Genomic DNA, 13,718 nt, shown 5'->3' with positions numbered 1-13,718 from the left:
CATTGTGTTCAGTCATGCGCAAGCGCGTCACCTAAATCTGTGTGAAAACCATGGCCTTCGGCGCGAAATCTTACTGGGTGACGTAGTTTTCCCTTGTCCATTTCCAGTCAGTATCGATGCGGTGCCGCTTTATTGCTGAGTACTCAGCCAGGTTTGGGAATGTGCGATTCAAAACAATTGGATTTGAGAGCAAACGGTTTGGTTTACATGGAGGTTACTATGGTCACAACCGTACGATTCTATCGCGTCGGAACGCGCAGCTTGTTTTTTTCTGAGTGGTTCAAAAAGGAAAAGAAATGATTGATTCACAGAACCATCATTGAAATCGAGAAGCTGAGAGTGTGATCAGATCATGTCGAGTAGTAGTGTGTCGTTGTGAATATTTGGATTGAATATTTCAATCAATGGCATGATTGTCATGTACTTCGATATTTCAAGGGGAAGTTAGTTTTGATAGTACTTTGTTTCCCCTTTTTACCTCCCTCAAGTTCACAAAGAAGCGATCAGCTTCTCCTTCGCGTAATTGTATTTTATGGTACTGTAGTCTGATTTCAGCATGATCAACGAAGCGATATCTGCATCCGGACTCCGGGCTGAGCATGCCCTCTATGGCTTGATCATCTTTCAGATTTCTTCGTTCACCATCGCATTCTTCATCCTGGTGACTGGAGTCCTGGGTGCCGCACCATACGGTCGCTATGTGGAGCATCAGTGGTGGGCAGGTCCCAAGGTACCCGCTCGGCTGTCCTGGCTTGTTCAGGAGTGTCCTGCTGTCCTCATTCCAGTCATCTACGTCCTGGCTTCCGGACACTGGTACGATATGTACGTCACCAAGCCCACAGCCAACTCGTGGCTCCTTCTCGCCGTCTGCATTCACTACACATACCGGTAGGAATATGATAACATACGAAATTCAGAGCCCATTTGGAGCCCATGCATGCATAGGATTTCAACGGTATTCCATTTCCCCAGACGCAAAGGCCGCAACCACACTACGTAAAAATCACAGTACAAATTTTCATGCATATCTCAGTACGAGTACAAGTCGGTACGCAACCACACTATACTTTTCGGTCTGCATAGACAACGTTTTCGCGCAACCAGCACGTGACGTTGCCGTACCAAAGCGTGTGACATGCGCTGGAAAAGACCGGGAAATTCAAAAACAATGCTGATACTGACGTACGACCACCACTGACCAGGTACGAAAAAAGTTGTACACAGGAGATGGAGCGCGAAAACGACAAACGTGGCTTTCTACAGCGGTGCGCCAGTTGCTGAAAACCTACAAAGCGCATTTTGTATTTCAGGCGGGTCGCCATGACGATTTCTACTGTAATGCCGTTTGTACGTGATTTTGTACCTAGTGTGGTTGTAGTCTAAGGTTCAGTTGCTATACCCTGCGTTTCTATCGCGCTCAGTTGCTATACCCTGCGTTTCTATCGCACTCAGTTGCTTATGTAAGGGCCCATTTACATGTGGAAATATGCCCCGGGTTTCACTGTAAGCCTGTCTTGATCTGTCACCCTATCCTTTCTTCTGTTCTCATGGTTTCGTTTCACCTCCCCGACACGAGACTGACGGGGGGGGGGGGGGGGGGGGGTCGGAGCATGCACTCATGGGGCCTGGACGGCTTTGTCGCTGTCTTACTTGATATGTGAGGAGTTCCTAGGCATGGTATGGGATATGCTTGACACACCAGAGTACACGTAACTATGCTTGACTCTGCCAGGCGTTGGAGCCGCTCAGTTGACAGTGTACCCTTTTTTCTGTCAGATGTGTGACATCACTATGTGACATCACTATGTGACATCACTATGTGACATCACTATGTGACATCACTGTGTGACATCACTATGTGACATCACTGTGTGACATCACTATGTGACGCTTCACACCTTTTTGCTAAGCTTGGGTAGAGATACATAGTACTGAATTCACACAAAGGCACAATGGAGTTTTACAGAGTTGTCTCAACTCGGAGTTTCTTGTTCAATGCAATCATCAGACGACTATGAGCAAGAAACTCCGAGTTTCGACAACTCTGTAAAACTCCATTGTGCCTTTTGTGTGAAATAATGCTCCACATTATTGTGTCGAGCCCTCTCCGCTGGCGGAAGGAAGTTTTCCTCCTTGTGGTACCGAATTCATGTGTGTGGTGACAACAGCAAAACGGATGCCGACGTGCGCGAGCGTGGACACACACGCACACACCTTGAACGCCCATTGCCGTAGCAATGATAGCGATGGCTTCCTCGCGCTGAGGCTCTAAACCCGAAATCAAGAGTACATGAAAAGCAGAGTGTGCAGCTCGGATGGGTTGCTGTCACGGCGGAATTCCGTGATTACATCATTTTAGTGATGTAGTATGTACAAGCAGGATTCAAGCAGGTCTCTTTCTGCACAACTGCAGCTCAGTTGTACGCACTACGCCATTTCCCGCCTCAGATCTGCGCCAAATATGATGTAATCACGGAATTCCGCCGTGACAGACACCCATAGCAGAAAAAGCCCCAAGCTGCACACTCTGGTTTTCATGTACTCTTGCCGAAATCTGCAGCACGGCGAATGCCGATTGAGGTCACCAGGACGACGGAACACTCGGTCACGGCGGTAGTTGGGCCACAGGATGTCTGGGGCTGCCTTCTCGACCCTCCGTCGACACACACGCACGCCACCACACACACGCACACACACGCACGCGCACACACATGCACACACACATACACACACACACACACACACACACACACACCACCACCACCATTGACCACTGGAATAGAATAGAGTAGAAGTCTGTCTTTCGAGATACACTGACTGCACATAAGCCTGGTTATAGTGTTGACATACATAGAAATACCGGTCTTGTATGGAAGCCTGTCTCAAATAGAAGCCTGCAAAAATGTCCCCAAAAAGTCGTATAAGCCGAGGCCTTTATACACTACTTTACGGTGTATACTTCTACATGACATTGTGTGTTATTGAAGAACATGTACTTCGAAGTACATGTACATGTCATGTAGCGTAAACTCTGGAACCCGTTCTTACGGTTTTGCGTGTCATCTTGGCAGTTGTGTACAATCGCTTTCCTCTGGCCTTTGCTGGGTGCTGCGCCTTGATCGATAGAGGGTGGTGGCGTTCCTACGGATGCGGAAATTCCGAAAACCCGCCAAGTCTCATGTGAACCGTGAACCTGTTTTGCTGTATGTGTGTGTGCTCAGGTCATTTATATTTCCATTCCTGCTGCGCGGCAGCAAGCCGTCGTCTCTTCTCACCACGCACATTGCCATGGTCGTGTGCAGTGTGTCCGGTCTCATACACGCGCTGGCGTTCGTCCAAGTGCTCGCCTACCCGCCGACCTGGACGTCCAGTCCGCAGTTCATCATCGGGCTCGTGCTCTTCTTCGCCGGGCTCCTGCTCAACATACATGCGGACGGCGTGCTGAGGAACTTACGAAAGCCCGGCGAGACTGGGTATAAAATCCCCAGAGGTAAGTTCGGGTGGGAGAGGGTATTTCAGCCTTGTTGCAATGTTGGTTGCAGTAATGTTGTGTGTGAACATATAAACTTATTGGTTTTATAATACAGTATTATGTAGTGTATAAAAGATTCAAAAATTCGAAAAAGAAACATTCGAAAGGAATCTTGGAAAGATGACTCAATTGGCTATTGAATCACCCAACGGCCGACGCCCCCGGAAATCCCTAAACTCTGGGTGGACTTGGAAATGATCCCAATCACGGGCTCACCACACTTCGGTAAGTGGATGACGACAAGGTGCAGAAAAAGGATTGACGGCATCAGGGTATCCATTCCGGGATCCAACTGCAGTTAACCCTGCCCCCGGTGAAGGTAGTGCTTGCTACTAGCGTGGCGCACACACACTCTCACGCACAGTACTCCTGTTCACTGAATTCTCCCGTCCACTCACTATTTTCCCGTCTGTTTGCTGCATGTGTGTGTGTGTGTGTGTGTGTGTGTGTGTGTGTGTGTGTGTGTGTGTGTGTGTGTGTGTGTGTGTGTGTGTATGTGTGTGTGTGTACTGCAGGCGGCCTCTTCGAGTATGTATCCTGTGCCAACTACTTTGGTGAGATTGTGGAGTGGAGTGGCCTGGCACTAGCTGGCTGTTCAGTGCCATCGTCCGTCATGGTTGTTATCACTCTATTGAACCTGGTGCCACGTGCCACCACACACCATGCCTGGTACAAACAGAAGTTTGAAGATTACCCGTCGGAGCGCGCCGCCATCATTCCCTTCATCTTCTAACGTGACGGCAAGCATGTCGACCGACCGTGCCGAGATGCGTGCCCCTCTCGACTACATGTACTTGTGTGCCAGGCCTGCTCGTGTCCCTTGTGCGGTCACTGTGTTTTTTACAGTCACTGTGCTGTATGCAGTCACTGTGCTGTATGCAGTCACTGTGCTGTATGCAGTCACTGTGCTGTATGCAGTCACTGTGCTGTATGCAGTCACTGTGCTGTATGCAGTCACTGTGCCGTATGCAGTCACTGTGCCGTATGCTGTCACTGTGCTGTATGCAGTCCATACGTCATGTGCAGTCACTTTGTGGTATGCAGTCACTGCGGCCTATGGCATGCTCCTACTGCTCACAGTCCATACGTACAATCAGTGACGGAGTCTGAGTCTTGACACGAACCACTCGTGCGGGTTGTTTGAAGTACACACAGCTGCAAGCAGCGTGCGTGACAGTTCTGCAGCCTGCCTTTCGTTTACCCAACCACGGGTCGTAGTTTTACTCTATCTGCGCAGTTGCAGCAGGTCTCTCTCTCTCTCTCTCCCTCTCTCTCTCTCTCTCCCTCTCTCTATCTATCTATCCATCAATGTATGTATGTATCTATCCCTCTCCGACGTCTAGACTTTATCTATGGCTAGCATTAATGGCAGGGCCATCTCACAGTTACAGGCAATGTTTTAGCTACCGGTATCATTTTATTTTTCCAAACCAAAACTGTCCTTGACCCACCACACATAAATTATACTATTATTATCCGAAAATTGTTCGTCTCGTGAAAAACATTGATGATATTTTACAATTTAACCAGTATCATTATTAGCCCCTTTAGCCTGCTTTGATTACTCTCTGCACTGATGTTTGCAAACAGGCAGTGCTCTGGTCTGCCAGCTTGTACACGCCTCCCAGAACTCTTTAGCACGTGTCTTGGTGCTTTCGTCAGGAATTAGTGGGACGCTTTGCTTTTGTCAAGTGTTATTGCCTTTTTAGATTTGCTCCTGCAAAATGTATACCAATAATGTATCGACATTTGTGTATACTTTATTCGTGCACTGTCTATCTTTTAACTTACACAGACATGGACCGGGTGTCTGAGTGTTTTATCTTCTGCTCAATCTCCAGATCTTGTCATGTAAGCATGAAGTTGCAATAGCAATGTCTATCTGAGTGGTTTGGTCTTCCATGTGTGTGATGGTGCTGCGGCCAGCGCACACAGAGAGAGGGGGGGGGGGGGGGAGAGAGAGAGAGAGAGAGAGAGAGAGAGAGAGAGAGAGAGAGAGAGAGAGAGAGAGAGAGAGAGAGAGAGAGAGAGAGAGAGAGAGAGAGAGATCCCTCGACCACCCACCATCCTACAGACCGATATCCATGGTCGGATCTGGAAAAATTCCATTTGGTGGAGCTGAGCTAGCTTTATAAATTATAGTATCGCACAGCCTCGTTGAAGGTCTTAGCCCTCTTATCATAATTATTGTGTATGCTACACTTGCATGCATGTGAATGCCATATCGATCACATGGCCGGTGTATTGAGCTCACATGAAGAGAATGATGCCAATGTGGCATAACCACACTATGGTTATGGCTGCAACGTTTATAAATAGTCTATTTCCCATGGGGCTACAGATTGATGTGGCTGAGATGATGCACGCATGGCATGCACCTCTTGGGTTCTAACGTGCCCCGAGAAGAGCTCGAGCCAGGAGAGGTTCTGCGGCTTCCATACTTTTGGGTGCCCAGTCAGTACAGTATAGTCCAGGGAGTAGTAAAATGCCATAATATTTACTACTCCCTGGTAGAACCCTGATAAGACGTAACCATGGTAACCCCACGAGCAGCAAAACTGTACACGTACTACAGCGAAACCTGTCTAAGATCGTGTCCCTCTACGGCTCTGTACGACCTTACAAACGTGGTCTTTGTAACCAGGTGGTCTCCCTATCCAGGGTCCTTTGACTGGAAATATTACCGTATCCCTTGGTCCTGGTTTGAGTGGTCTTCCAGGACAGGTGGTCGCCTTGACAGGTTTTACTGTATTTGCGGTACGTCCTATTATACTTCAGCATGGATCAATACACAAGAGTTCTGGACACTCTACGTACTAAGCTAGGGTTTGTCTTATCACTGTATGTTCTGAGTTCCACTGTTCTTCGAATCACTTTTAGATCGTCAACATGTTATTCTGCCATGCATGGGATCTCGTCCCTCTACGGCTCTAGTACAACCACCATGATACAGACCAGGGAACACTACACATACCGGCATGTGTAGTGTTCCCTGGTAAAGGTTGCATACATGGCACAGTATGGGAATACATCATGCATGCATGAGGTCGGGTCCACTATACCCCGTGCTAAGTCCTTGCTGATTCCGGCATGGCTGGCGGCGATGCAAAAGTATATAATAGAGAGGTTCTGCAAAACGAAAATGTGTACGAACTTTCGCTCTACGTCACGAAGTGAGAAACTTCGCACGAACTTTCGCAACTTCAGTCGATGCGCCAAGCCAGCTGAGTGGGTCTTTTTATTTTTTTCGCGCGAAAGTTTATGTGGTGAACTGTGTTGGTAAAGATGAAGATGTCAGTCAATGAAATTTGCTATATTTCTTGTGTCTTACCAACCCTGTACGGATCGAACTGACGATTCCCGAGTGCGACAAATGTCCTGAAGTCTGCTCCTATTAGCTAGGTATCTAGAAATTTCAACTTGAGTGTCAAGTGAAGACTTTGCCAGTTGCAGACGAGGGAATTCTCGCTTCACGATTTTCCTGGTGTATGGAGATACGCCGGAATGCCGACCCACCACACCCGACATGATGCTTCGGCCGGAATGCAGGTTGGTGCAGATAATTGCCTAATAATATATGTCTAAGCGTGTATACCTTTCCTTTCGTTGCATGCTTGGTTAATCCGACGGCACGAAATTATAGACATTTCGAAATTAACTTGAATATTATTTGGTCGTTGTATGTCTTAGTATTCCCTGTCAGTTTGTGCCTTTTTGTCGCGCTCGCCGACTGTATATGATCTAGCGACATTGGTACATGGTGGACAGTTAGTCATAACTCGTAACATTTTGTCCTTATTCTTTTTATCCATGATTACATTGGCTCACCATCCGAGTTTATTTATATATTTTTGATAGGGCAATATGTAATGTACACACACACACACACACACACACACACACACACACACACACACACACACACACACACACACACACACACACACACACACACACACACACACACACACACACACACACACACACACACACACACACACACACACACACACACACACACACACACACACACACACACACACACACACACACACACACACACACACACACACACACACACACACACACACACACACACACACACACACACACACACACACACATACACACACACACACACACACACACCACACACACCACACACACACACGCACACACCATCACATTACGACAACATCAAGGCAATGCCGGCGAAGCTCTATAATTTTCTTGTGCCGCGTGCTAGGAGCATAATGGCATTGCCCGATAATAGCAATTGGTGTAAATGGGTTCCCATGTTCACACACACACACACCACACACACACACGCACACACCATCACATTACGACAAAATCAAGGCAATGCTGGCGAAGCTCTATAATTTTCTTGTGCCGCGTGCTAGGAGCATAATGGCATTGTCCGATAATAGCACTTGGTGTAAATGGGTTCCCATATTTGTGAAGTACATGTATTATTCGGTTGCTGGCTATCAATTGTGCTGTGAGCATGGCAGAGTGAGGTCTTCCAGCTTTGTTGGTGTTTGCTCTATCTTGTGTTTACGCTCTGCAGAAAGGATCATATGTAGTGCCTTCTCAGCATTACATTACATCCATTGCGTAGCAGCAATGTGCCATCCTTCCGCGACTTAGGTGGAATGATGTGCAAGTGGTACTCCAGGGTCAACTTCAATTTGCCGAGCACGTATGCCGCTGGCTTGGGGTCAGCAGCTGGGTGCAAAGTCTCTGTATACAAATCGTGCACTGTCGTCAACAATATGGCATCCTTGTCCAGCAATTCCCGTCCTGTAGCGGCAATGACTATAATATTGGGGAAATCACTCTCGGCACCTTCCGTGCTGTACTGAGAGATGATGCTTCGCAATTGGTGGTCTGTGCTTGGTGCATTGTCGGCAGGGAGCATGTCAATTTGCTTTTGGTAGCAGCGTCTACAAAATCGACTCTCGTCTGAAATCCTGACATGGTGCATGCTACGCAACACATGCTCTGTGTTATGTTTGAATCCATAGTCTGTCTGTACATGATCTGTACGCCATACGCTGCTCTGTGTGTACTGCACATTATACATGCATGCCTTGTACACTGTTGTCAACTGCTTTGCCATGTGTACGTTATGCGTAGTGTTTGAAGTAGAGCGCGTAGTCTACTCTGTCAGCTATGTCAGTTATTCGTTTCCTGATTTCGAATAGTTCCTTGCTTGTCGTTCTGAAGTATAGTTGTAATATATTGTGCTCTTGCTCCACGTAGTTCTCTGTCGATCATATTCTGGCGAATATAACACTGGCGACGAAGATAGTTTTTGTAATCCGCAATGGCAGAACGCCCAGTACCTCAGTTCGATCCTACTGGCCCTGCTCAAGATGTATCCATTCGCTGGGCGAAGTGGAAACGCAGTTTTCAATACTACCTTGCTGCAGAGGATATCACCGATTCGACACGGTCGAAAGCAAAGCTGTTACATCTTGTTGGTCCCGCTGTACAGGACGTGTTTGACACGCTCCCGGAACCTCCAGCTCCGACGGATGGTTCGGTCCAGAATTCTTACGACAAAGTAGTCACTATGTTGGATTCGTACTTTCAGTACACTCCGAATGTAATGTTCGAACGACATACTTTCCGCCGATTGGCGCAAATGGAGACAGAGACAGTAGCTCAGTTTGGCAACCGTTTGGTTCAACAAGCAAAGCTCTGTTTGTTTGCTGACCAGGACGAGCAAGTGTGTGACCAGCTTGTAGAGAAGTGCATCGATGATCGTCTACGCCGAAAGTTTCTGGAGAAACAAGGCACTCTCAAGCTCAAGGATGCTCTGGAGTTGTCCAGACAGTTCGAGGCAACTGAACTCAGCGCTCGAGGAATGTCACAATCGCGCAGTGCTCCAGCTCCTGTCCGTCTGGTATCCTCCACTACTGGCACTAGGACACCAACGTATTCAAGTGGTCCACCCGGAGCAGAGTGTAGCAACTGTGGCCTTTCGGATCACACAGCGGAGTCTGCTAACTGCCCTGCACGTGGCAAGGAGTGTCTGAATTGCCACAAGAAAGGTCACTACAAGCGCAAGTGTCGGAAACCAGTGACGTCCAGGTCGTCCAAGACTGGAAGGAGAGGAAGAGGAGGTGGTACGCATCAAGTCGTTAGTGCACCTTCAGCACACAGCGCACCAGCATCTCAGCAGAAGCCTGTCCAGCATGAGTCCTACGCTATTGGGAAAGTCACGTCTCCGCTGAACGAGTCAGACTCGCTGTTTGTGTCCGTGTTCGTCAACGAACGGCCGCTGAGAATGGAAGTGGACACAGGCGCGAAAGTCACTCTAGTACCTGAACACGTGTGGGAACAGTCCTGGAGTGATGTTCCGCTTGCGGCGTCCCAGCTGCAACTCACCACCTATGATGGCAGTTCGCTACCAGTGGTAGGAGAGACGGTTGTTGAAGTAGCGTACGGTGAGCAATCCATCACAGACACCATTGTGGTTGTGAAGGGCGGTAGCCATCCCCTACTCGGTCGTAACTGGTTGCACCGTCTTCGTCTCGACTGGCCATCATTGTTCCGCATCAACTCAGTGTCGAGCACAGAGGCTGACTTCAAGAATGAGTTTCCGGTGGTATTTGGAACTGGCCTCGGTACGGTCAAGGACCACCAAGCTGAGATCCACTTGAAGGAGGGAGCGACCCCTCGCTGTTGTTCAGCTCGTCCCGTTCCGTATGCTCTGCGTCCTGCCGTGGAGCGTGAGCTCGACCGTCTGGAGGGTGAAGGTATCATACGTCCAGTCAAGTCAGCTGAGTGGGCCTCGCCACTAGTGATAGTCAGCAAAAAGAACGGCGACATCCGCCTTTGTGCCGACTTCAAGGTCACGATCAACCGGCACATCGATCCACCGATCCACGTCAGCATCCAATACCTAATCCGAATGATCTGTTGTCACGTCTTGCCGGTGGGTCAATGTTCAGCACGCTTGATCTCAGCCAGGCATACGCACAGCTGCCGCTATCCGAAGCAAGCCAGAAGTATTGCGTCATTGCCACGCATCGCGGTCTCTATGCATTCAACCGTCTGCCGTTTGGTGTTGCAAGTGCCCCGGCAATCTGGCAACAAACCATGGATCAGATCCTGCAAGGCATCCCCGGTGTGGTTTGTTTCTATGACGACATCCTTATCACCGGAGCAACCCCAGCCGAGCACGATGAGCGCCTACGTCAAGTACTGGAGCGACTTGCCGAATTTGGTGTACGTCTACGTCTCGAGAAGTGTGTGCTCAGCGTTGACCAGGTCCGCTATCTCGGTTTCACTGTCTCAGGCGAAGGCATTCAAACCAATGGCGACAAGGTTGCTGCCATTGTCGACGCACCACCACCGAAAGACCAGACAGCTCTGCAGTCGTTCATCGGTTTAGTGATGTTCTACAGCCGTTTCGTGCCATCTATCTCAGATGTACTACAGCCGCTACGACAACTTCTCGTGAAAGACGCACCCTGGGACTGGTCGTCTGAATGTCAAGAGTCATTCGAGAAGGTCAAGAGTCTGATGGCCGATGCACCCATTCTTGCCCACTTCGACATCAACCGCAAAGTCATTGTCGAGTGTGACGCTTCTCCGTATGGCCTCGGTGCCTGTCTGCTGCAAGAAGATGATACTGGCAGCCGACGTCCTGTGTGCTTCGTGTCCCGAGCTTTGAGTTCTGCCGAATCGCACTACAGCCAGATCGAGCGTGAAGCTCTAGCAATTGTGTTCGCAGTGAAACGTCTTCACATGTATTTGTATGGTCGTCCGTTCGTACTCCGCACTGACCATAAGCCGCTGCTGCGTATCTTTGGACCGCACTCCGACATGCCAGCAACAGCCGTTTCCCGGTTACAGCGTTGGGCAGTAATTCTCAGTGAGTATGAGTACCAGATTGAGCATATCAGTGGCACCGCTAACGTCATCGCTGACTGCTTATCCCGCCTGCCATTGAAGCTGTCCGAGCAGCAAGAAGCAACCGTTGTGAACGCCGTTCTCCAGCATGCCCGTGATCCATGTGAGTCTCTACCTGTCTCTGCTGCTGATGTTGCCGCAGCCAGCAAAGACGATGCCGTTATCTCGCGCATCATGCAGTACCTTCAATTCGGTTGGCCCGCCGACACCCCCGACGATCTTCAAGCCTACCGCCGATGCCGCAACGAGCTGACGATCGAGTCTGGTTGTTTGGTGAGAGGCCATCGTACCGTAATCCCTGTGCAACTTCGCCGCGCGCTGCTGCAGGAGCTGCACAGTGTGCACCTTGGCATTGTGCGAATGAAGTCCGTCGCACGCAGTTTCTTCTGGTGGCCAGGCATTGATGATGACATCAAGCATCTAGCCACGTCATGCCGTCAGTGCCAAGACACCGCTAATGCTCCGCCCAAGGAAGCACCGCATCCCTGGATCTATCCCTCCGAGCCCTTTGAAAGAGTGCATGTCGACTTCGCCGAGCACGACGGCCAGCACTACTTTCTGCTTGTAGACGCCTATTCAAAATGGCTCAGCGTCTACAAGATGTCTTCTACGACAACCCACCAGACCCTGGAGTGCCTACTGTCGTTCTTATCTACGTACGGCATCCCGAAGACACTGGTCAGCGACAATGGTCCGCAGTTCACGTCGCACCTGTTCCGCCAATTCTGTTTGGAGAATGGAATCAGCCATAAGTGCACACCGCCATATCATCCAGCGTCCAATGGACAAGTAGAACGTTGTGTCCAAGAGTTAAAGAAGGCGCTACGTACTCGCCCGGACAACGTGTCAGCCGGCACCCAGCTCCACCGTTTTGTGTTCGCGTACCGCAACACACCACATTCAACAACACAAGTCACGCCTGCAAGCTTGGTGTTCAAGAAATCCCCAAACGTCAAGTTCTCCCTGCTGAAGCCCAATTTCAGTAGTTCCCAGCGTCAGCGTCAGACTACAGCGTCATCAACGAAGAGAGACTATACTCCCGGTGATGCTGTAGCAGTACTCAACACTCGTAATGGCAATGGTCCAAAGTGGATTCACGGAACTATCGCCGAGCGGCTTGGTCCACTATCGTACATCGTTCGTACCGGTGAACAGACGCGACATGTACATTCTGACCACCTTCGTATGGCAGAATCTGAGAGGGAAGAGGAGACTGAACAAATTGAACTGCAACCGCAACCGGCCGTTGAGTTCCGCCAGCCTTCTACCGTACCTGCACCAGTCAGTGCACCAGCAGAACACGCTCCCGCTGTACCAGCTGTCGAGCCAGCATTTGAGCCCGATGCAGACATCGAAGTAGCTCAACCCCTATCCACATCGTCTGAGGCTAAGCCAGCACAGTCGCCGCGCCGATCCTCCAGACAGCATCGTCCCCGTCAACGCTTGATTGAAGAATTGTGATGACACTAACAGTCCTGTCATGATTCTAGCACAGCTCATTCCGTTTTGTTAATTGTTCTGTGAGCTTTATCTTTACTGTGTTCCCTGTTGCAACGCAGTAGTTCTTTTTTGTTTTAGTATGAACAACATTCTATTCCTCACGGCGTTTCTTATCTAAAGGAGGAGGAGTGTTATGTTTGAATCCATAGTCTGTCTGTACATGATCTGTACGCCATACGCTGCTCTGTGTGTACTGCACATTATACATGCATGCCTTGTACACTGTTGTCAACTGCTTTGCCATGTGTACGTTATGCGTAGTGTTTGAAGTAGAGCGCGTAGTCTACTCTGTCAGCTATGTCAGTTATTCGTTTCCTGATTTCGAATAGTTCCTTGCTTGTCGTTCTGAAGTATAGTTGTAATATATTGTGCTCTTGCTCCACGTAGTTCTCTGTCGATCATATTCTGGCGAATATAACACTCTGCAAGCTGAAAGTTTGGTGACTTCCACCTGTGTTCTGGTGTGAGTCTCGACTTACACCAAGCACATGTTGCATGGCCCACACACTGCTGGTAATGGGTTGGGCACAGAAGCGGTTCGCACTGTTCTTTCAGACTGTGCACGCGCAGTTTGTCTGCAGGACAGTGTACGGATGCCGCTCCGCTGCAATCATGTACACTGCATGTGCTTTGGCTGACTGGTGGCTTATTTTCTTTCGCTGCTGTGCATACTTGGCGTCGTAGTGCTTTGACGCACTTGCAATAAATGCATTGGCCTGACGTGATGGATGTGCATGTGTGTAGCTTTTGCCAATTTTGC

At 49.2% G+C, this 13,718-nt stretch overlaps 2 protein-coding genes across 2 annotated transcripts; both read left to right on the top strand.

Annotated features, from left to right (window-relative positions):
- Positions 1-333: 333 nt before the first annotated feature.
- LOC135819141 (3-oxo-5-alpha-steroid 4-dehydrogenase 1-like) lies at positions 334-5,418 on the top strand. Its single transcript, XM_065332298.1, has 3 exons — positions 334-888; positions 3,222-3,490; positions 4,048-5,418. Exons 1-3 carry the CDS (start codon positions 557-559, stop codon positions 4,263-4,265), a joined length of 819 nt encoding a protein of 272 aa, XP_065188370.1. The 5' UTR covers positions 334-556; the 3' UTR covers positions 4,266-5,418.
- A 1,332-nt stretch (positions 5,419-6,750) lies between these two features.
- On the top strand, positions 6,751-12,919 carry LOC135819064 (uncharacterized protein K02A2.6-like). The gene is made up of 3 exons (XM_065332214.1): positions 6,751-7,081; positions 8,103-10,430; positions 10,514-12,919. The coding sequence occupies exons 2-3, from the start codon at positions 8,862-8,864 to the stop codon at positions 12,917-12,919; spliced, it is 3,975 nt and encodes a 1,324-aa protein (XP_065188286.1). The 5' UTR covers positions 6,751-7,081; positions 8,103-8,861.
- The last annotated feature ends 799 nt before the right edge of the window (positions 12,920-13,718 follow it).

The sequence above is a fragment of the Sycon ciliatum genome, chromosome 6 (assembly GCF_964019385.1).
Source record: "Sycon ciliatum chromosome 6, ocSycCili1.1, whole genome shotgun sequence".
NCBI lineage: Eukaryota > Metazoa > Porifera > Calcarea > Leucosolenida > Sycettidae > Sycon > Sycon ciliatum.
Note: the sequence above shows the minus strand (reverse complement) of the source record. Positions and strands in the feature narration are given on the sequence as shown.

Excerpts from the sequence above, each read along its gene's own strand:
- LOC135819141 (XM_065332298.1), top strand. The coding sequence starts at position 557 with ATGATCAACGAAGCGATATCTGCATCCGGACTCCGGGCTGAGCATGCC. Across the intron at positions 889-3,221 it reads TGCATTCACTACACATACCG|GTCATTTATATTTCCATTCC; the intron begins GTAGGAATATGA and ends GTGTGTGCTCAG. Across the intron at positions 3,491-4,047 it reads TGGGTATAAAATCCCCAGAG|GCGGCCTCTTCGAGTATGTA; the intron begins GTAAGTTCGGGT and ends TGTGTACTGCAG.
- LOC135819064 (XM_065332214.1), top strand. The coding sequence starts at position 8,862 with ATGGCAGAACGCCCAGTACCTCAGTTCGATCCTACTGGCCCTGCTCAA. Across the intron at positions 10,431-10,513 it reads ACATCGATCCACCGATCCAC|GCATACGCACAGCTGCCGCT; the intron begins GTCAGCATCCAA and ends GATCTCAGCCAG.